Genomic DNA, 25,041 nt, shown 5'->3' on the forward strand with positions numbered 1-25,041 from the left:
TTTCTTACCTCACCTCACAGCAGCCAGATACTTGTATCTTCATCACAGATAAAACACGACTGATTACTCTAAAGGCAACAGTGATCCCTTAAAAAACATAATAATCATGCAAGAAATCTGACTAAGTTCATTAAAACAGGTGTGAGGTATTCTTATATAGAATTAAATTAATTAAAGGTCATCACTCCATCAACAACATTAAATCTTTAAGTATTTCCCTGGTTCTAACTCACTTCAATAAGATTGAAGGAAAACAACTCAATTATCACTCTATATTTTTACCTAAACAAAATTATATATATATATATATATATATATATATATATATATATATATATAGATATTCCATATAGATATAGTTTATATAATACTGGTGATTCAAGGAAACACTCATAAAAACTTTGAATAAAAAAAATTTATTATTAAACTCAAAATTTCTAAGTGAAATTCACAATCTCAGGGAAATTTACTATTACTTGAAAACAACACAGAGTTTAATTAATTCTTGAATTAATTATTAAGTCTACTTCTGCTGGCAAATGAAGAAGTAGAAGGTAGTCTCCCCCACTAAGAAGTCTCATCACAGGACTTATAACGGTCTGCCTTCTCGAACTGAGGAGGCAGTTGGGTCTTAAGCTGGCCGAAAGAACAGGTACCATCACACTGTCCCCAGGGTCTAGAGTGTCGAGAGCCATAGAAGCGCAAACTTCGGTTCCCACTACTAGTCCTAGAGGTTCTGCCCCTAGGACTGGTTCCATGTCAGGTGCTCGTTCGCCAGATAACCTGAGTGCACATAAATTGACGAATTTGCGTGCATCTAGAGTCTATGACGCTGAGTCCACTCACCATCATGACTCGGGCACAGGGTGGAAGAAAGGTTTGAGTAGCTCAGGTGCCTCATGCCTTCGTGGTGATCGGTCTTGTGGCGATCACTCAGTACCCAGGGTTGACGTGATGTTCCCGTGTGACCATGCATGTGGTGAGACCGGTAGTGGGTCCCCCATTCAGTCCTCTTGAGAGGCTTTGGCCTCGACAAGGACTGGGACGCGTTGGAGGACGGTACTGGCCCTTGCCAGTGAGGTGTGCGCTCAACTCCACCCAAACCATGGTCACGTTTGTGTGACCACCCGGTCTCGGTGGTGGCGGACATTTCCCCTGCTGAGCGAGAGTTTCATAATCCTCCTCGGGAAAGCATTTCTCCAGGGCAAAAACGCTCTCCTAGACTTGCATCGCAGCCATCATCACAGGTTGATGGCTGCCCACAACTCGCTTTTTATGTTAATTTTGCTAGCAAGGCACGTGAGAGCTACCAATCTTTCACACCTACTCCTTCTACTTCCTATAGCTACACCGGGAGGGCCAAAGGGAATAGGAGGGATCCTGCAGAGTGCTCTCAGCAGGATTCAATGTTGGGGGACTACATTCCTGGAAAGATCTTAGGGTCCCACCGGATCTTCGTCCACATCATTGAGGAAAGATCTGTCAATGATGGAGACCTCTCACCATCTTGACATCTTGTGTTTGGATCCTTAGGCTGCAGACACCTGGAGACTATGTTCTCTTTCTGTCTTTCGGACGGATTTCAATTCACAGTTCCCTGTGGGTTCTTAAATTTTGGGAGCCTCGAGTGCATATTCTGTTGAATTGTACTTGCATTCCAGTCTTAAATGCCCACATATATGACTGGTTTTAATGCCCGTTCCTCCTCAATTTCTACACTCAGGTAAAACAAGAATTCCTGATAATTTTTATTGCAATACCCGGTAATCTAGCTGAATGCTCGAACTCCTTGGTATTTCTGTCATTCTCAGAGTTATGGTTTTCTGTAATTTCCAAACATTTGGGCGGGATGGACATCCCCAATTAATATTACAAAATCGGGAGTCTCGCGAAGTGATTAAATTCCTTGGAATTTCTGGTGTTCTCAGAGTGATTTGGTTTTCTGCAATTTCCAAACACTCAGGCAACAGGTATTCCCAATAATTATTACAATAATCGGGAGTCTTGCCGAGTTCCTGGAACTTGGTTTTGCTGGCGCTCACTGAGCTCTCGGCTTCATCATGTTACCAAGAACCAGGGTGAGACAAGGCTCACCCAAATATTGTCTTGGAAGAGTTGGGGTTTCTTGCCGAGTGCTTGTATAGCAAAATGAGCCTGTGCCAGTACAGATGAGTTTGCTCTTCAGTCTGATTTGGAGTTCTGCAGAGCTTGGTACTAAATGGAACACCTTGTAGGTGAATTGTCAAATACCGTCCTCATGTCTTGGACCTTAGGGTCTGAACACATGCAGCAGACACAGAATCCCTCTTTATCCTTCTTCTCAGAGCTTCGGCCTCAAAGCAGAACAGTTAATTGGGAAAAAGTGATAGTTTTTTGGCTGACGATTACCACTCATAATTAAGTAGTGGTGATCTGCTCAGCTCATTTAATTCGGCTTGGGCAAGCTGAGTGCTGGGCCCTACTGAACAAAGTTTCTGCTCTTGATCAGTGCAGTCCCTTGCCATGAAATAGCATCCTCCCTTCTTGTGTTGCAGAGACTTCTAAGGGTCTGCATCCTTTCCCTGGGGAGGTAGCAGTTGACTGTCTCTTTGGCTTACTCGCTCTTTCTGGAGCAGGAACTGGACACTATCCCCAAAATATGGTGTCTCTGGAGCCTCAGAAGTTTGAACCCAGGTTTGTTCTCTTGTCTCTGGTTCCAAGGGCACTGCTCATGGAACTGGGGCTGTGTCGGGTACTCTCATATGAGTGTCTCTGAGTGTATAACCTCTAAGGGGGGTCATACACCCACAGTCAATGATAGGTAGACTTCACTCCATCATCACAGTGGCACAGGGCGAGAGAAGGGACCGAACCACGTTGGTGGGTTGGACCCACCTGTGAAAGCCAGGAATGGCTATTCTTCAGGTGCCAAGATCGATGTCGTTGTCCTTCAGGACAAGGCATCTGAAGGAAATAAGAGTAGGTTCTCTGTGTAGTCCTCTTCGTGAGGTTCCATCACAGAGAAGATAGATGCGTAGCAAGACGTGGCAAGTTCTCACCAGGTTTTACTGCATTTAACTCCAATTAACTTTCGCTTACATTTGTGCAAACAAAACAGTTGTAGGAAATGAATGCTTTGTTTGACAGAGTGAGAACACTGTAAGTTCAGAGAAGAGCAGGCAAGAACAGTCAATCCTCCTCTCCTATTTTCCCTTGATTTCCTTGGTTACACCGGGATGAACAAGGGAATAAGAGGAACTCTATAGAGTCTACTTCCCAGAGTTTGAATCCGAGAGACTATGTTTTTGGTTTAATCTTAGGATCTTGCTGAATACACATCAATCTGTTCATGATGGATAGCACTGAGAAGTTTGAACGCCTCTCCAGCACTACTGTTTTGAGAACAACCAGTTTGACTTGAACTTCACCTTCACTCTTCATTAGAGAATGAACGAGGTCTGCTTCTTGTCATCATTCTTGTCTTTCAAATGGAGAAGAATTAGGTTGGAGCGCTATTTACAGGAACCTACAAATATATTAGTATATTCTCCTCACTACATGCATCTGTTTTCAGTTGCACTGTCTGAGTAATAGGCGCATATCTGGAAGTTAATTCTTCTGGTATGTGACAAAGACGAATAGTACCTTCTCTTAATTAAACTGAAACTCAGGAAAGTCCTTCAGGTCTCCCAAGAGTTCCCGGTTTTGATTTTGAGATGACTAGTGGTATTGTTTAGCCAACAACGCCACAACATTTGCATTATCAACGAACAAGAGGGTTTCTTTCCCTCCCATTTCAGTTAAAATACAGATGCTTGAGTGTATTTTTTTGCGCTCATTGGCTATAAGCCGAATGCATTCCAACATGGAGTGCACTACCAGGCAATTCAGTGTAAGGAGTCTTGCGAGGGGCAGAGCACTGCCTTCTCAACCCTGATTCTGTTCGTCTTAGTATTGTTTCTTCTCTATTGAGGATTAACTACCAATTCAAATCTCTCTCCCTGGCCATCAAAGACTTAGGTCTCTGTTTGGCTCGGAATTCTCCCATAAGGCCCATGTCTTGTGCTCCACATTTGCTGTTGCGAGAATTTTCAGACAGAGATATATCTCATTATACTTATTATCATCTTTCTGTTCACCCCACAGTATAACAGAAGTCTGTTGCCCCATAGGCCGCTGCAATGACGCAGAATGATTTTCTTCAGACAATTTGAATCTTGTCTTCTAAAATACATTTTCTAATTCGTAAGGTGTTAAATTATTCTTTGTTCACCCCAAATTGAAAATGAATAATGGAAAACTTCACCTGTTCTCCGCCCGACTAGCTCTGCTTCCAGAGTAGATAGAAAATTCCTACTTGATCCAACCCACAAGAAGCAGTCCTTCAGGCAGTACAATCCCTGTGTTTTCATTACTGAAAGACTTTCCGTCTTCATTGCAAACACAGACTTCCTCGCCGAGCAACAATGAAATAGCAGAATAACTTTTCAGTCCTCCGTAAAACACTAGGGATTAGAGCCGTCTTCATTGGTTGGTGTCAGCGACGGGACTTTTTTTATGATCAGTATCGTAAGAGTGCACTTTTCTCAACTGTGAAGACATAGGTCTACATTCACCTTAGTCATTCACTAAGTAGTATTGTTTTTCCTTAGTTGAGATTCAATGACTGATGAGAAACTTTTCTGTCTTGCTATCACAGGGACCTTGGACTCTAGAAAGCATTTGACTCTCATTTAATGTGCACATACCTCGGAGAATCATCATCTTATTCCTCAACATTGTTGGCAAACAAGATTGACATGGTTTGCTCTCAACAATCAACATCACCCTTCAAAAGGAGTGTGTCATGTTGTGACTATGTCTCGGATGCGCAGTCATTCGCCATCTGTTGACGAGTCCGGATCCTTCATAATGATCTGCACTTTGGACTTTGTATTGGTTAATCCAGATAAGTCATTACTGTGTCCTATTGGTGTATTGCTGTACCTACATGACACCATTCATTGAGTGTTGATACCTTTATCCACTCCTGATTTCCAATGCAGAATTGTCTAATGACACATTTTCCTCCAAGTCCTACGAGATCATGAGAAACTCCACTGCAGTTGGATACGTCCACTGTTCGCTCTCTCAGAGAGTGAGCAGTGCTAGTGGCTGGATATTTTCATCACCCTGAAGAATATGCCAGACCAGAAGATAGATGCAGTCTCATTACGACCACATTTATATATTTCTTTCTTTGGATCTGCCCACAGGTCCTTGGAACCTCTTTTCCTTGGACTAGCAGTGGTTGCTCACAAGTTGTGTTTGCTTACCCGGCTCCTTGCCTGTGGTGTGTGGTTCTGGAGGTAAGAAGGATGCGAGCCTCTCCACTTACCCTCCTTGTCCTTCTACTCCTCTTCCTTCATGTTGAGGATAGGCATTGAACGTACACTTACTGGTCGGGCATTTGATGTGGTAAGCTTGCACATCAAGTTTCCTTTCTATTTTTCTTACCAGAATCATAGAAGCAATCCCACTCCTTCGTCTAGCAAGGGGTGGAAGGAGACTGGCAATAATGCAAACCTTTCCCAGAACTTTGTATTAATGCTACTGGTTTTAAATATTCTTCCCAGCCCTTTTTCAGATAAGTTGCGATTCCTCACTCATTTCGAAAAGGCCCAGAAGTCAGACTCTTGGTCATGCAGCTCCTATACTTCAATCAAGTTGTCTGAGGCAGGGCCCTCCTCCTTCCAGGAGGAATAGCACAGGTGCTGAACTCCAGACATTTTTAGAGGCTCACTCACATTCCTCCCACCAGTCACTGAGTCTTCCTAATGCAAAGGACCGAGGGTTTGTATATCGTGTAGGAACAAATCACAATTTTTTTTAAGTAAATCGTATTTTTCCTAACTATACAAACCTGAGGTCCTTCACATTAATGCCCACCTCATGCCACCCCTCTATCTGAAAACTGGACCGAAAGGCAAAGTGGAGTGTTTACATCCGGGCAGGCGGGCCTACCCGCCTACCAGACGGTAGTTACTGCTTAACCACCTTGTTCAAGAATTTTACGGCTGTATTCGAGCCTACGCTGAAATTCATTCCTAATGCAAAGGGCCTCAGGTTTGTATAGTTAGGAAAAGAACAGTTTACTTTTAAAAATTATGATATTAATATCAGTTATAAAAGTGAAAAATCATAAAACTTAGTCTCAAAAAATCAAATAAAAGTTGAAGAATGCTTAATCAGGAGTACTACCTATCTCCTGAGTGACGTTCTCTCGTTTGGAAAGGAGGACGTCAACTATACTATAAAAAAACTGTGGAAGAGGTCTGACCATTTAATGGGGACAAAATATGCTTAATTGCTAACGAGACATTGGGTGCTTGTGTAACAATGTGGAAATCGTTGCCCAACCTCCCAGTGATTATTCTCTTTCTGTTTTGGAATCGTTAACAATTAAGAAGCTTGTGCCCCCATTAAATGGTCAGACCTCTTCCACAGTTTTGTGTATAGCATAGTTGACGTCCTCCTTTCCAAACGAAAGAACGTCACTCAGGAAATAGGTAGTACTACTGATTTAAGCATTCTTCAATTTTTATTTTATTTTTTAAAACTAAGTTTTATGATTTTCCACTTTCATAACTGTTCTAAATACGTTACAAGAGAACTAAAAAATATGTTTAAGTATAACTTTCCCCATATTAACCCTAAATTAATATTTACCAACAACCATACTATTCAAGTGCTGTTAAACCAATAAGGATAAAATTACCTTCAGACTTTTTGTCTGGTATCACCTATATTTACAAATGTGACGCCTGCAGCGCCACCTATATTGGCCAGTCAAAGTGGTCAGTCCCAAGATGGAAAAACATCTTGGTCAGTCCGCTTACGAACATTATGGCATTTCTCCTCGTAGTGGTTGCTTGCTGGCCAAGCCAACCAGATCACCGATTTTACAACACAAAGAGGAATGTACCGCAGGTAGAAGATTAAACCACTTTAGTGTTCTTGGTACTTTCGGAGAAGAGTCATTATTGAGAATATCTGAGTGGATAGAAATATTTCTAAGGGAACCAGATCTTAACCTTGACAATTCATTGTATCCCTTGTTTTTAATATAAATCATTCAATCACTCATTTATAGTGCAAACTTTCCATCTGTCTTTCCCACCAATTTGTTTTTAGTACCTACCTAGGCTGTTGTAATTCATTTTAAAGATTTTATCATATATCTTATTGTTGCTACTTTTACTCAGCTTTGTCAGCCAATAATGATTGCGTAATCTTGTAACTACTATTAAAATACTCTAATGTCTCTTTTAGGCCTGAAAATGTTATTATGAAGAAACAACGAAACGCGTCGCAAATAAAATGTGGTGTCTTTTAACCTACTTCTTTTCCTACTGAGACCGACATTTCCAAAACATCATTCTACTTTGTCTTGAAAATAGTTTTGTAAATAATATTTTAATTCTGATTTATAATGTTCTTTTATATTAAAGTTCTTCCTACATCGTAATTTCGTCTTTTGTAACCGTTTTTATTTTTTATAGTTTTGAAATGTTGAAAGCAAAAGTACGTAAACAAACGTTAATATAACACTACTGATATGATCTAATATATATATAATATATATATATATATATATATACTATATATATATATATATAGATATATATATATATATATATATATATAGTATATATATATCTTATCCTTACTACGTTTTCCACGCGAAAACTGCTAATCAATCAATAGATTTTGGCATAGTTTTCTGCCCACCTCTTCTCCAAAGGTTATAGGTCTAGAAGTCTATTATGTATATTATTCAGTGAACAAAACTGCCAGTCTCAAGAACGTACTGTTAAGGGATTGCAAAGATCTCAAAAAGCAAGAAACCTTTCCACCAGCCTCACCTAAGGCGACGTTCAGGTTATCAGCAGATGGGCCTTCCATTCTCTGGGAGCTTGATTATCAAATCAATTACCTGATATTGAATTTCGTTCACTTGCTGATTCATTTCGGATATACCACGGTGTAGGAACATAGTACCTAGACCGTGGGATGTACTATCCATATAGTCTTAGATTGATTTGGGTCCTTCTTTAGATCACATCTTTTCATGTGTATTTTCCTAACCTAAGCATATTTCACTTATTTTTCAGTGAGAATGGCTGAAGTTGTCCAGTGGTGACTAGCAAGATAAAAAGGAATAAAATTTCATCAACTCTTGCTAGAATTCCGAATATAAGAAACACAAAATTAACCCATAAAATAACTCAGATATGTAGAACTTGCTTTGTAAGTGTCGATGATTGATTTGCCTTGATAAACGATTTCACGTTAGAAAAAACCAGGTTAGTCATTAGTTCGCTTGTTTTCGTAAAAGCCTAGACAAGAGTCAGGGGAAAATGAAAGTACTGAGCCAAGTCCGACTTTTGGGGAGGTATATATGTACCAAAGTATATATATAGAATAAAGGATATTGGTATGTACTTACTACTTAATATCTAGTCGAGACAAGAATTCATTTAAGCCGAAACTGTGAAAGACAGGTTATGCTTGCAGAACAGTCTATGACAAGGGACAATTAATCAACGACTTGGAGGGAGCATATGCGAGCAAAAGACATTTGGAAAGAATGGAAAAGCAAAATAAAAACAACGTGATCCGACCTCCAGCTTACTCGAGCCTCATTCTAAAATCTACGATCAAATAGCGAAAATTATAATAAATACAATATATCAAATTAGAAGTAATTGTTCTGTACTGTTTGGCACGCACATTATTCATTTTTTACATTTTCATTATACGTAATAAATAAATCATATATGTCCTATCCTAAAATTCCTGTATCTTTAAATCGACATGAAACACCTTTTTCAGACCTTTTTGGCCTTTTCCATCCAGAACAATAACAGCAAGAACAACAACAGCAAAATAGTTTGTAGACTCACTCCCCGAATAAGCGAAAAATAGAGTCGTCGACATTGTCAAGAGGAAACGATGAAGACTCAGAGGAGGAGGAGCTTTAGGAGGCTTTATCATAGTCATGTATGTAGAAGTAAGTAGGATTGTATTAGTTTTCATTTAAATTAGATATTTCTGTAAGCTGGGTTTTTTCATGTGATCTTGGAATTTCCTGAAAATCTCATCGGCGGCAGCCCTGCCTCCTCTGCTCACTCTTCTCTTAGCAACTAAGCGCACCAGAAGTGAAATGGAAAGGTCATTTTCATCTCTTTAAAAAACGACCATTATGAATTTTGTAATTAAAGTTTTATTATTATTATTATTATTATTATTATTATTATTATTATTATTATTATTATTATTATTATTATTATTATTATTAAATAACTGAAATTATCAATAAACATTTTACATACTAGTACCATAAAAATTCTTTCATCTTGGTAGAGAGAGAAGAGAGAGAGAGAGAGAGAGAGTGTTTATCTCTCTCTGTTCTCTCAAAAAATACTTATAACGCTTCCAGCGAAAGAGAGGGAGGGAGTTACCACTATGACACATTATTATCTTGTGTGGCAGAGAGAGAGAGAGAGAGAGAGAGAGAGAGAGAGAGAGAGAGAGAGAGAGTTAATCTTAATTAAAAGTGACATGGATAGATTAGTACGTATTGTATTTCTTTAAAATACTATCACATATGAATTTTGTAATTACAGTTATTATTATTATTATTATTATTATTATTATTATTATTATTATTATTATTATTATTATTTGAAAGTATTAAAAACAAATAGTACAAGTACATAAAAAATCTCGAGTCTCAGTAAATGAGAGAGAGAGAGAGAGAGAGAGAGAGAGAGAGAGAGAGAGAGAGAGAGAGAGAGGGGGGGGGGGGGGCCCATCCCAGGAACACGTGATTGCAACACTGCAGCTCTTCCCCCTCCTGGCTGTCACAGAACTTGATATATCTGACAATTTTAGTACCTGGATCTCGAGAAAGGGTTACTGGAAGAAGACTGGGATTTCCTTCATTCTTCCATAATTTTTTAAATATAAGCTAAAATCTTACTAATTACTATGGATGATTTTCTTTAATGAATTGATATTATTGCTGTTAATATTAATATTTATGTATATTATATCATACAAAACAAAAAACATACATCTTTGTAGTAGAGAGAGAGAGAGAGAGAGAGAGAATTATTATTTTTATTATGTGATATCATTTCTTTAACTTATTAAACTTACTAATACAGTATTAATCAAAATTAATATTTGAAAATTAGTAAATCATTTTGTATTATAAAAATGTATTTAGTCATGAAAATAAACATCAAAATACACTAATTAGTGATTATTTTCGTCGGAAAATACAAAGAGAGAGAGAGAGAGAGAGAGAGAGAGAGAGAGAGAGAGAGAGAGAGAGAAACTATGGTTTTTATATCCAAGTCTAAGTAGAGTATAAATGGATTCTTTAAGTGAAATAATGTTTCAATGATATTTTGCTGTTTTGTATTAAAGGTTATGTATACTGTTTGAGAATGCGTTCCTTATCCTTGACTATAGTTACCATACAGTTTAATAGCGTAAATTAATTTATGCGCCCTCCACTCAGAAACTAGTTCTGCGTATGAGGTATCGTTAAAAGGCATAAAAAACTGTCGTAACCTTGGAATTTGCGTTGTAATCTAACCAGAAACTTAGTTTTGTTAATTATGTATACTGGAAACAAGCAATGATTTTTTCATTATTTGCGCTTTTGGACTGGTATAAACTGCGCATCCCAAGCTAGTGTATTCATTCGCTCAGAAACTAGTTCCGCATATGAGGCGTCACTAAAAAAATTTTAAAAATACGACATAAAAAGTGTCGAAAATCATCATAACCTCAAAATTTTTGTTGTAATCTAACCAAAAACTTATTTTTATTAATATACTGTGCTAAACTATAAAGGATTCTTATCATAGTATGCGTTTTTTAAAAGCGTCGTTAACTCGGAGCGTCGGAAGCATCAGCGTCGTAACCTCGGAACAAGCGTCGTAACCCAGGACGGATTTTTCAAAGAATATTTAAGAAAAAGCGTCGTAACCTTGGAACGTCGTAAGCCGGACCAGTCGTAACCCGGGGACCGCCTGTAGTTTTTATAAGAAACAAAGTTCACTTTTTGGAGATACATCCTACCTAGGCAATATTATTCAAAATGAGTTTATTGACTGCAACAGTAAGAGGGTTGTGGAGTGCATGGTGACCGAAATTCGACAATCCAAATACTTTTCAATTATTTTAGATTGCACTCCAGATTTAAGTCACAAGGAGCAATTATCTGTGATAATTCGAATAGTTACAGCTGAAGGCACTGCACAAATTAAGGAATATTTTATCGGGTTCCTTGAGGCCGAGCAGACAACAGGAGAAGACCTCTCAAGACTCATACTAAAAAAACTTGAAGAGCTTAATATCCCCTTTGAAGACTGCAGAGGACAATCATATGACAATGGGGCAAATATGAGAGGAAAAAGCAAGGGAGTCCAGGCTAGACTTCTTCAGTTAAACCTCAGGGCTTTATTTGTGCCATGTGGAGCACACACTGTTAATCTGGTTGTGTGTGATGCAGCAAAGAGCTCCTCAGATCCAACTAGCTACTTTGGCTACCTGCAAAAATGATTTAATCTCTTTTCTGCCTCCACTCAAAGGTGGTCGACCCTAAAAAAACATGTGGACACAACTTTGAAATCCTGGGCAGACACACGGTGGGAGAGTCGAGTCAACAGTGTTGACGTTGTACGATTCCAGGCTGCAAAAGTGAGAGATGCTCTTTTAGAGTTGAGAGCAAGCACTGCAGATCCAGCTATTAAAATTGAAGCACAAGCCTTAGCAGAAGAGGTGGGATCATCATACCGGTTCTCTATTTGTACGGTGGTGTGGTATGATATCCTTAGAAAAGTTCAAACTGTGAATAAACTTCTGCAATCACAATGCATGCATCTGGATGTAGCTGTTGACATTCTCAAGAAGGCTGAAACCTCCCTTGTTAGCTACAGAGACACTGGGTTTGCTGATGCTCAGACATCTGCCAAAGAGATATGTGAGGAGATGAATGTGGAAGCTGCTCTAAAGCAGAAAAGACTCAGAACTACTAAAAGGCAGTTTTCCTATGAGACCCCTGATGAACCTATTACCGATGCCTTGAAAAAAATGGAGTTTTCATTTTTCAATGTAGTTGTGGATATGGCCATTGAATCTCTGAGAGAGAGAGAGAACTGGAATGATGAGTGATGTTGCAAAGAAATTCAGTGTTCTCATAAACTCTGACCTGACATCTAAGTGAGCTAGAAAAGCAGGCAAAAGATTTGTGTAATACACTCACATCTGGGGATCATTCTGATTTAAATTATGATGAACTGATTGTAGAGATGCAGTCATTTCCAAAACAATGGCCAAAACAAAATATGACAACATTAGACCTTCTTGTTTTTCTGGAGGAGAAAGGCCTGAAAGAGATCTATCCAAACATGTGGGTGGCATTAAGAAATGCTGCCACTACACCTGTGACTGTGGCATCTGCAGAGAGAAGCTTCTCTAAACTTAAGCTCATTAAAACATATTTAAGGTCTACTATGTCACAGGAGCGCCTAAATGGGCTGGCAATAATTAGTATTAATAGAGAAATATCCAAACAGATTTCGTATGATGACACTATAGATGATTTTGCTGCAAGAAAGTCAAGAAGAGTCAGGTTTTAAATATGAAAAATCAGTGAAGAAAACTTGTATTTAATAGTTTTAGCATGGCCCTCAACATATGTGCATTGAGTTCTATGGTTTTAGATTGGCAAGATTACCTTTTTCAATTTATCTTAGGTAGGATTTGCAATAAAAATGTATAATGATGTTATTCTATTAAAATTTACAAAAATAGTTTGTATACTTTTGAGTCTATACTTTTCCTTGTTGTGTAACATATACGTGAAGATGATTTATTAATAAAGTATGTTGTTTTGTTGTGGAACTTGAGATGCTAGTTGTGTTCGAAATTGTTTATGTTATTATTTCCAGCCTGGAGGGAAGGGGGGCGCCATAACGAGTTCTTGCCTGGGGCGCCTAATGAACTAGAAACGGCCCTGTTCCAACGTTTATTATGTATACCCGACTTTATCGAGGCCATCGTCGATTTATATTGACACGTATCATGTCCATGTTTTCCGTTGAGTTAAATATTCAGGAATTTAAGGATACGGCCTTTATGATTTATTTATTAGAATGAAAGTGTCAAGAATAAATCATGTGCATGTTAAACAGTACAGAAAAATTCTTTCTAATCAAATATAACATATCTATTCCATTTTTCGTTGGTGAAACCAGGCTCTATTTGACCGTAGAGTTTAGCATGTTTTAACTTACGTTAAGTTAGGAATATAATGTTTACAACTTATATATGCATGAGGGGAAAATCTTGCACGTGCCCCTTGTAAGCTGGAGGTCGGATCACGCCTTATTATATCTTAGTTAGCGACCCACATGCGGTCCATAATTCACACTTCGTTCTTTGAATTGTTTAAGGGTAGGCCGTCCGCAGCGAATGTCTATATTGTTCATTGTAGCGTAAAGCGTTGAGTATCTCTGTGCATCTCATTTCCTGGGACTTTTTTTATTCATATTCATTTGTTTCTCGGGTGACCTCCTGGTCACCAGGTTTTGTAAATCCAGCTATAGTAATGTCTTTGTAAACTTAATCTTGTTTTGTGAGTAAAGTAAATTCGAATAGCTTGGGTATATATTTTTGTATGTTTAGAGTATATGTTTGTAATAAAACTTTAAATAAGACCTCGTGTTTGTGTAGCCACCACTGTTTGTTCTGGTTCAGAGTCGGCGTCTTTTTAAGATTTTGCACCAGGCCCATAGCATCGAGCAAGAACCAGGAAATCTGACTCATCGTCGAGAAATTCTCGAAATTTAATGTTAATAATATTCAGTGCTACTGCTGAAAAATCATCACTTGTACCACTGAAAACCAACTGACCCTTAGTAATTCAAAATTATTACAACTTTATTTTGCTAGTAAGTACCTTTTAAATAGGCTCCTAGTTTTTCTTCTCTATTTTTTTTTTAAATTTTGTTTTGCAAATTTGGCTTCGACAAGACTTGAACATACCTGTGAACAGGATGGTTTAGGTGTTACGGGAGAGGCAGCAAGCGATGGCCTATTCATACCGCTTGCACCCAAAGGCATTCTTGAAAGTGATCTTGATGGAAGAATTCTGAAAAAGACGACGAACAACTGGGATGTTCAATTATCTTGAAGACTTTACTAACAGTTTCATATTTCTAGGACTGGTGATCTCTACTATTTTGAGTTTCGAGTAAGACATCAATTTAGAAGAAATGAATATTGACAATTTAACACTGTAGGTATATAAAATTGAGTTTTTGTATGCTTCTGAGTTTAAATTTAGCCCTTTGGTAAAAGAAATTTATCCTACCTTTTAAACGTATAATGTCAGGAGTTTCAAAATTTTCCTTTCTTTGACAACGTATCCATTATTGTTTTTGTCTGGCTTTTCTTCTTTTGAGTAAAAGGAATACTAATTATTAATAAAATGATGTAGGTACTAGAGAAAAAGGAAAAAAAAAACAGAATGGTGGATCAAATGTTCATTATGAAAACAGAGAAAGTTCAAAATTCAAAGCCATTCATTGTAAAGGGTGTTCCTGATTTCTGCAGGTAGATGCGAGGAGAAAGGAAGCTGGATATCTGAAAGGAGGTTTGGGGAAGAAGAGGAATGTTTATAATAGTAAAGGTGGAATGTGTGAAGTGCTTGCTGAGCTAACACCCCTTCAGAGAAATGAAGCCTAGATTCTGAATGTAAATGACAGAATAAAGACAGAAATTGCTCAGATGGACTGTTTGTGTAATAAAATAAGGCTATGAAAGAATGGGAAATGTAGAGGCACAAAGAAGATACATAAATAGTTACGTAGAAAAATGCAGAATATGACTGATGAAGATATGTAAAACTCAAGTGTGTTGGCAGGAATGGGCAGTAAGACAGAGAAAGCATTGCCTGGGTGGGTAGGTGGAAGAGGTGCTGAAACAGGAAGGACTTTAGTATTCAGGGAGAGAGAGGGCACATACAAGATAGAGGTGAACGGTACATGGTTTGTGGGAGGATTCGATACACCAAACATAACTGCTGTTTCCCTATATTTGTAGACTTAAGCCTTTTGTGGCTGATGTCATAAGCAAGTTAACTTTACGTATTTAATGCTATTATCAAATAGTGAGTGAAACCATTTTACGTATCTTCCAGATATGGTCTAACACTTATACAAATGGGGTGCATTCATTGCCTGGTGTGTCCCCAAGTCTGTAAGGAATGACAGGAGACAGTTCGCTACATATTCATACCCTGCTTGTACGGGCAAGAATCCTTGCTGGCACAAAGCCAACTTATTCTGAGAAAAAAAAAAAAAAACCAAAATGATGTTAAGAAGACATTTCCAGTTAAAGGCTGGTTTTATAAACCTGATCCTTTCCGTTAAACCCGTCTTTCATGTTAAATACCATTAATTAAGTACCACTTACGTGTCTCGGCATTTGGCGTTGATGTCTCTCTCGGAGCCAGGTCTGCAGGAGACAAGACGTGTGTCAAACAGATTACCAGGAGCAAAGTGTGGCAGGGGAGTTCTCGGATTTCGACGATGCTTTCTGCCTCTTAATTCTCGTCTTCTACCAGACCCTCTTTTCTTTCGAGAAGGTGGCATTCCTATTAGAAGTTGTGTTATGCTGCGGATAAAACATTGCAAATGTTCAGTAAACTTGCTAACTTGGATGTTTTTTCTTTACTGCTGAGTGTGGTTTTGGGCATCTTTCTTCTAATGAATTAAAAATTTTGGTAGAACACTTATTCGACAATAACAGAAAAATAAACAGTAACAACATTACAAATGACACCAGAGGGTTTACTCGTAGAAGGTGATAATCACCCTTTAATTTTAATTAAAGAGTGAACCAGTGGGGAAAGGTTCTTCGGAATTAAATTAACGTTAATGGTATAATAATGTTCCTGAATAATTTGAGTGAACGTTTTGTGAAATATAAAGCCATGAGTAATGGAAGGCACGTGTATAACTTCTTTTTCAGGGCAGTTAAAACTTTTGGTTTCTTAAGGAAATGTTTGGTTGATCTAATTTCCTGTACACCAGCTTAGCACAAAAGCCTTTATTATTAAAAAAAGTAAATTAAAATTGTAATTTCATCATGGAAAAGGCTCCAGTACAACATGAGGGCTTCTTGTGGTCTTTAGAGAAGGATAGAAGCGGAATTGTCCTTTGGTGTTGTTTATAAGTATTTACATACTTTTACCTGAATGTCAAACAGGGACCTATGCGGGGTCCATGAGTAGAACATTTGGATTTAATCCCTTTCTCTATCTGTCATGAGGTCAGGACTACTTTGTGGCCTGCACGAGCTATTGACCTTTGTGAAAGTTTTGTGAATAAATTGGTAAACTGTAGACTCTATACCGCTTGTACCTCACATCACATTGGTGACCACTGGAGAGATGCCCAACAAAGCCACCAACAACAACCCCAAAGCCATCAGCGAAAGCCTTGCAGCCACCTCCATACGCCCTTCATGCCCCACCATCCAAAAGCGTGGTTCTTTAGGCCGGAAGCAATTTTCGACACAAAGAAAATCAACTCACCAACGCGGAAAACAGATATTGTCCTTGAATTCCTGCTGGACGACGTCTTCAAGCAGATAGCAGGATGGCTTGATGAATTGGATGTCCCCAGTCATCTATTAATAAGTAGCCATGTTCAAAGCCTTCAACATGCCCATATAAGATTTTTTGGTAATAGTTGATGAGATTCATATGGCCCACTAAGCAGCAGACCCCTCACAGCCAGCAGCAACAGCTGCAGCACCACCACCAACAGACTTTAGATACAGAATCAGACACCAATCCACACGAGCCAGCCACCCCCATATACAAAAGGCAACTCCCAACACAAGAAAACGAAGGGATGCCTAAACAAAAGAAACAAGAACCTCCAGAGGGCTAATGCATTTTGCAGTGGAGGTTTGGAAACAAGGCTAGAATATGTGACAAAGACTGCCTATACTTATAAAAACATACTGTAGGGTTGTACAAGCGACCCAACCATATTAACATCAGCGGTGAGCAGACAGGTTGTCTAGTAAGAGATATCACAACTGCTCGCTGCTGTCTTTCTTCCAGGTACAAGTTGAAAGAAGAAACATGCTTCTTCTTAAAAGATGAAAGATCTGACATGGAGTTCTTAGTGGACACAGGAACATGCAGTTTCTTCGTTCCAGCCAGCCAGGGTTGTTGTTGGTGGCTTTGTTGGGCATCTCTCCAGTGGTCACCAATGTGATGTGAGGTACAAGCGGTATAGAGTCTACAGTTTACCAATTTATTCACAAAACCTTCACAAATGTCAATAGCTCGTGCAGGCCACAAACAAATCAGCCCTGCTCTCCCACCAACCTCCACATAATGTCAGCCAGCAAAGGACCACTGACAATGTACAGAAGGCAGAGGATGAAAACTGCTTTCGAAAGTAAAGACTACAAATGGTCTTTCATCACAGCAGATGTGCAAATGGCATCGTTAGGAGCAGATTTCCTAATGGCACAAAACATACTAGTTAACATTGCCGCAAAACAACTGATCCCAAAAGCCAAGCAGACATATAACAATGAAAACATTCAATGAGTCAACGAGATGAGAGACACACTACAAGAATATGAAGAAGAATTCAAGTACAACCTGAAGCACGACCTAAAAAAACACAGCATTCAGCCACTCGTGATTCAGACAGCTGGCCCCAGAGAAGCTCACCTACACGAAGAAGGCTTTCAAATAGATGGAAGAAGCAGAAATATGCCAGAAAGCCCCCAGCCCACGGGTGTCACCCCTACACATGGTACCGAGGACAGATGGAACATGGCACCCCTGTGGAGATTACCGACAACTGAATGTAAAAACAAAAATGGACATATACCCACAACCAAATATAGCAGACATAACAAATCAAATGAACAGAGCAAGAATATTCATAAAAACTGATCTGCTAAAAGGCTATTTCGAAGTCCCGTTAGCAAAAGAAGACATCAAGAAGACCGCAATCATCACCCTGTTCAGCACCTATACATTCAACTACAGCTGTCTCAGTCTCAGTAACTCAGGGGCAACATTCCGAATATTGATGGCCGAACTGTTCAGGGACCTTCATTCTGTGTGGTATATGTCGATGGCATAGTGATCTTCAGCCCAAAACTAAAACAACACCTCAAATATGTGAAAAAATGTTGCAAAGACTGAAAAAAAACGGACTCATAGTGCGGGAAGACGAGAGTGAATGGGGTGTTTCTGGGACACCAAGTTAGCCCAGATGGCATTAAACCTCTGCCAAAGAAAGTTAAAGCAATAATTGACTTCCCCAAACCAGCAACAGTGAAATCAGTGCAAGAATGTTCATACCAAACATTGCAAAAATAATGAGCCCCATATGTAAATATCTCAAAGGAAACAAACAGAAATTAAATTGGTCAGAAAATCAAGACAAAGTATTTATGTAAGTGAATGAAGCAATAACCTCTGTGACAACACCCCACAGATCCCTCACTCTGACAAACTTTACCCTACAGACTCCTCACTCCGACAACAGTGCAAGTAATAGGGTGATGGGCACCGTACTTGAGCAGGACACTGATGATGGTCGTCTTCTGCTGGCATTCTACAGCAAAAAGCTAACCGCAGCAGAGCAGAAATATTCAACATTCAACAGGGAGCTCCTTGCAGTCTACAAAGCAGTCTGCCACTTCCACCACATGCTCAAAGTACAACAGTTTGTGGTACAGACAGACCATCAACCACTGGTGCAGGCCTTCACAAAACCAGCAGATGCATGGTCAGTGCAACAACAGTGGCACCTGGCAGCGATAGCTGAGCACTCCTGCACTATCGAGTACCTGAAGGGTTCAGTGAACACTGTGGCAGACGCCCTATCGTGAAACTGCCTCAACACCATCCAGCCTATCCTGAGAGCAAAAGCACAGAAGGACAAGAAAGGCCTGCAACGACTGCAATGGATCAACAGCAGAACGACGACCATCACCTGCTAGGTGAGTCCTGGACATCCTCGCCCATACTTGCCAGAAGAGAGCTTTTGCTTTCGCCCACAACTTATCCCACCCATCAGGCTGATCAACCGCCCAAACCATAGCAGAACAGTATATCTGGTAATGAGTAAAAAAAAAACATCAAGTCGTGGACAAGAGAGTGCATCCTGTGACAAACATCAAGTCACAAAACATGTCGAAAGTGGGGTAGAAGAGTTCAAAATAATGAATGGACGGCTCGCCCACAAATTAAAAAGCCTCATTGAGATAAGCGACTGGAACAACAAACATAAAGATGATTGTTTAACAAATCTTTCAAGCACAGAACTGAACCATAACCTTAAATGTGCTTTAGATTATGGTTTCTCGTATGCCATTAGTGATGAAGTTTCGTACACAAGCATCATTTCAGAAATATCCAAGCTATAAAAGAAAAGCACAAGTATATCATCGTCAATTAATTTAGTTAAAGGACTTTTTTTGGATTACTTCAAATACTTAATAAAATAGTGAATTTCCCGAAAAGGTTTGTCGATGCAATTCAAGAAACGAAGAAAGATGAAAATTTGCAAATTACAAGAGCTGACAAATCCAATTAGTTTTGTAGTAAAGGATAAAATCAGTTATGTGGAGAAAAATGGAAAACTTATTATCTGACTCTAGTACTTAAAAAGACCTATGGAAAGACCCATTTGCTAATGTCATAAAAAGTTTTAATTCTAAAATGAAAACTATATTAAAGGAATTCAGTTCAATAAGAGAGAAAGTGACGACGATCGGCCCATCTTTACCTTACATGTATGGATTAATCAAGACCAATAAAAGAAATGATAATTTTTATGAACAGATATTTGGTATGGCCATGGATGGGCAACACACTTTCACAACTCTTCTCTAATATTTACATGGAATTTTTTGAATCTGGACTCATTCCAAGAAATTGATTTTCTAAGGTATTTTGGGTTAGATATGTAAACGATTGCTTTTGTATTGTAAAAGAAAATGTAAATATTCCTGATTTCCTGCATACAATTAATAATCTTGTACCATCCATAAAATTCACAATTGAATATGAAAGTAATTGTATACCATTTTTGGATGTCTTAGTTCCTAGAAATAACACCAATTTTAGTTTTGAAATATATAGGAAACCCATGAATAACTTGTCATATTCATTTTTACTCTAACCATGCTAAACAAATTAAAATGTCAACATTTTCCAGTATGTATCTCAGAGCTCTTGGAATCTGTAGTCCAGAATTTTTAGATAAGTTTAAAATTATTTTTGGAACTTTGTAAAAATAAAGCAAAAAAAGACGTATTACAATCCAATCAATATTAAAAAGAATTTAAGAATATTCTAAATATACCATTTCATCCTAATTTCATTCGTGCTGTATCCATTTTAAAAACTATTGATATTAACTTAGTATTTAAATATAATAATATTTTGAAGATTAACTAATTAAGAATAGCCCTCCAAGTTCAAACAATATTGTATACAGTATTCCTTGTAGAGAATGTAATAAGATTTATGTTGGGCAGACCTCTAAGGAGCTAAAGGTAAGATGCTCTCAGTACAAATATGCCATTTCAAGAAGATTAACTAATGATGGCATTGCGGATCACTGGCTTAAGATAGGCCATGCTATTAACTGGAATAATTCATCGATAATCTGAAGGGTCAAATATAATCGATAAAGGAATCTAATGGAGTTCATCTTTATTGAAGGGACTTCAACATGGAATTTAAATCTCCATCCAGGATTATAACTTGATCCTCTTTCCTTATCTCTTTCGCTTAAAGAACATGCCGGCCAGAATAATAAACTGTAACCTCGCCGCCTCTTTCTGATTTTGCATAGAAAGGCCTGTTAACTTCTTTTATATTCAGTGTGGACCTGAAAATGTAGAATATACTACGAAAGTACTTGTTCCAAGTCTAGGCCAGTCAAATGGGGATTTAGAAAGGAAAAATTTATGGAAAGCTACAATTTATTTTATCACCTTCATAATAGGGCACTTAATAACATAATTTTGCAACCCTGTACCGCCCTGGTTTTAGCCGCCACCTTGAAAAAATAGCGCCCAAACATAGTTTTTTTATTTTGTAAATATCTCGCTTAATAGTTATCTTACAAATTGTTCTACGTAACATTTCCTACAAACAATGTTCTATAAACTTTTTTGTATACAAAAAGAATCATGTCGCATGAGATTTGAGCACCACTGTACTTCAAGTAATGGGGTCTCTGAAAAAAACAAAAGAGTTAACAACCTTCTCGTGTCTGTAGCATCAAAACCATGCAATATAAAAAAAAGTGTATAGAACATTGTTTGTAGGAAATGTTACGTAGAAAAATTTGTATCTGGATATGTGTCCTGCAAAACTTTTCAACATGCCTAGAATTAGAGGTAAAAAAAGAAATAAAAAATTAACACTACTTGGTAACGTCACGTTCAGCCTGAGAATCTGGATGATACAAAAAAAATCATGTCGCATGAGATTTGAGCACCACTGTACTTCAAGTAATGGGGTCTCTGAAAAAAAGTCAGTGAATTTTGAACGAAATCCTATGGAATCATGTTGCATGAGATTTGAGCATTACTGTACCTAGGAAAATCATCTTCCAGAGGTGTCCTTCCTCCTTTATTCTCGCTTAGGATAGACAGTGAATATTCATTGGCGGAATTACCACCCTTATACCCAAACATCTACCCAAAGTACATAGTTTATGATAAATATCTGAGCTTTTTCTCTACTCTGTTTCATGTGCTATGCCTTTTGGCACTAAGAAGAATTTTGGCATTTCATCCGTGGGGTCATCACATTCCTCCACACCTATGTTTACATCAGAATTGGTACAAAATAACCCTTTACTTGACACACATATTACAAAGTATTTTAATCCTGCCCTTCTACAACTGCAAGTGGCTGTCATACATCCTTTGAGACATTTGCATGATACAATGTTCAAAAGATCTAGAGGAGCAGGGTCTTTTATCTGTAGTGATTGGGGCTAGTCGATTTCCAATCATTTTCCAACCCCAATCAATTCCTAACCATTTCTGAAAATCTTTCATCCTTCGGTTGTATGTTAACAAAGAATGTGAATCCCTTTGGTACTTAAGATATCAATGTTTTGCCAAATCACTGAGTAAAAGTACATTCAACTTGGCTTCCTTGCCTCCCACAGACACAGCCACTTGGAGTTGTAGAAGGGCAGGATTAATATGTTCTATAATATGTATGTCATGTAAAGGGTTATTTTGTACCAACCCTGATGTAAACATAGATATGGAGGAATGTGAATGCCAAACTTCTGCTTAGTGCCAGAAGGCGTAACTCATGAAACAGAGTAGAGAAAAAGCTCAGATATTTATCATAAACTATATACTTTGGGTAGATGTATGGGCATAAGGGTGGTAATTCTGTCAATGAATAGTAACTGTCTATCCTAAGCAAGAATAAAGGAGGAAGGACACCTCTGGAAGATGATTTTCCTAGGCACTTTAGGTAAAGGGGTCTGAAAAAAACAAAAGAGTTAACAACCTTCTCGTGCCTGTAGCATCAAAACCATGCAATATACAAAAAAGTGTATAGAACATTGTTTGTAGGAAATGTTACCTAGAACAATTTGTATTTTGATACGTGTCCTGTAATATAACTATGAAGCGAGATATTTACGAAAAACTATGTTTGGCCGCCATTTTTTCAAGGTGGCGGCCAAAACCGGGGTGATACAGGGATGCAAAATTGTTATGTTATTAAGTACCCTATTATGAAGGCGATAAAACAAATTGCAGCTTTCCATAAATTTGTTCATTTCTCAGCATTTTCTTCACCTCATTTGACTGGCCTAGACCCTGTTTCACTCACCTTCCTACGCAGTGGCGGACTGGGTCTAAAAATTGTGGTTGCCAGGTGGCAAAAGAGGGGGCCCACTCCAACCCTCAGCCATAATACTATAATAGAGTTCACATAACGAATACATAAAATATTTGAAAATGCGCATGTGGAAACACAGAAGACAAATTATTGGAACGTTTATTTTTTACTAATAAGTGTAAATCACCTAAATATAATGTAAAGTAATACCAAATATAGATACATAATTGCTTAGTTGAATTTCTAACCAAAAGTTTAATGACATGTAAAGTAGTGTTATTTTGAAATGTTTGCAAACTAAAAATGTAATCCAATAAACCTGTAAAGAAAATCAAGAAGATACACATAGCCTGCATTCTTTATACGTTTTCTACTTAAGTTTTCGTTCAAATAATTTAGACATACCATTGATCAGACATATGTCAAATTTTATCACCTCCCCTTTATTTAGTCTAGCCCATCAAAAGACTAAATTTATATGGTTTTGATTACTTACTTTCATAATTGTGAAATACACAAAATAAAAGTATACTAAATATACTTTCAATACAGAAGTATGACATGCATATACCAATTTATCAAGAATTTTGAAATAATATTCGGATATATCTAAGCATACTTGTACTACACAATTTGTATATAGACAGCTAAAAACTACAAAAACCTATTACATGCAGTCCACTATATTAGGAGCAATCGCTTAAGTTCAGTGGAGGATTGTGCAAAACTGTTAATTATTACTTCATTATCCAGCTCATCTAACATTTCCTTTTCAATGGAAGGTAACATGTAAGATTCCAAGTTTTCTTCAGACATTGAATTTCTTAACCTTGTCTTTATCATCTTCAGCTGCTGCCCACATTTTCACCATCATGAAGCAATAACTTTAAAACATCAAAGATTGAAGCAAAAGAAACAGTTCCAATTTCACTTGATCTCTGATGATTTATGGAAACAACTTGATAATTCCTCTCAATGCTTCATCTTTAAGACCTTTCTCAGCAATTGTTTTAAAATTTGTAGAGTCCAAGCAAGATAAATCTTTATACAACTGTTTGTGTTGTACAAAGCGGGATTCCAGTGACTGAAGAATACGATTCATTATCAAATTAAACACACATTTATTCTAAAACCAACCAGGGGATCTGAGGAGCTTCCTTCATCACTAGCAAGTTCATCTGCCATTTTTATCTTCTTCTTCTTTCTCTTAACTGGCAATGCATATTCCAAAGCATCAATTTGAAATGTTATCTATTCATTCAAATTCATCTGCAAAATTTCCTCATTACATTTAATTACAAATTCAAAAGCCTTGCTGTGGATATTATCAAATGTTCTTGTCTGTTCCATCAACTTTGTTGTAGCTGTATCTACCAAATTCCATGCAGTAAACACATCTAATCCATTGGTATGCAAGTATTTTGATAAAGGGGATGTAGTTTCAATTATATACAAATAAGTAAATGCAGTCAATATGGTTTCATACTTTTCAAGACTTTGAAGAAAAACGTTGCATTATACTTTGTTTTTGCATCAAACTTGTCTGATTCTTGAATCATTGTTAAGCATACCGATAAATCCACACAAGTAATCACAGAAGCATCATCAAAGCATCTAAATACAGTTGTTGCTGCATTTGATTTCCCTGACCATCTAGTTTCACCTATTAGCTTTAATCGTTTCATTTTTTCTTGTCCCAGATGTTTTCCTACCACTTCTATCCATACAGCCATTCGCTGGTATGATGCTTTCACAAATGTAGCTAAATTCTGAAGCAAATTGAAAAAGGAAACTGCAGGCACACAACATTTTGTAGTCTCAGTTATCACTAGATTCTAAACATGGGCATACCACCATACATGAACATGTTGATCTGCCACAACAGCAATTCTACTTTGTAAACCCTTGTACTGCCCACGGTAGCTTGCAGAGCCATCAGTGCGATCAGATACGCATTTTTTCTGGGTCAATTTTATGACGTTGTAACGTTTTGATTAATAGATCGAAAAGTCCCTGTCCTGTTCCATCATTACTTGGTACAACGGAAAGTAGTCGCTCATAGATATTTA

At 37.9% G+C, this 25,041-nt stretch overlaps 1 protein-coding gene across 1 annotated transcript in view; it reads right to left on the bottom strand.

The window, feature by feature from the left end:
- LOC135205742 (uncharacterized) overlaps nt 1–25,041 on the bottom strand; it is a 142,651-nt gene that overhangs the window by 4,260 nt on the left and 113,350 nt on the right. The window contains exons 8-9 of the mRNA XM_064236844.1: nt 15,517–15,717; nt 14,086–14,191 (exon numbers count right to left, since the gene is read on the bottom strand). Coding sequence (XP_064092914.1) covers nt 14,086–14,191; nt 15,517–15,717 — 307 coding nt within the window. The remainder of the gene's footprint in view (nt 1–14,085; nt 14,192–15,516; nt 15,718–25,041) is intronic.

This window comes from Macrobrachium nipponense, chromosome 11 (genome assembly GCF_015104395.2).
Source record: "Macrobrachium nipponense isolate FS-2020 chromosome 11, ASM1510439v2, whole genome shotgun sequence".
In the NCBI taxonomy this organism is placed as follows: domain Eukaryota; kingdom Metazoa; phylum Arthropoda; class Malacostraca; order Decapoda; family Palaemonidae; genus Macrobrachium; species Macrobrachium nipponense.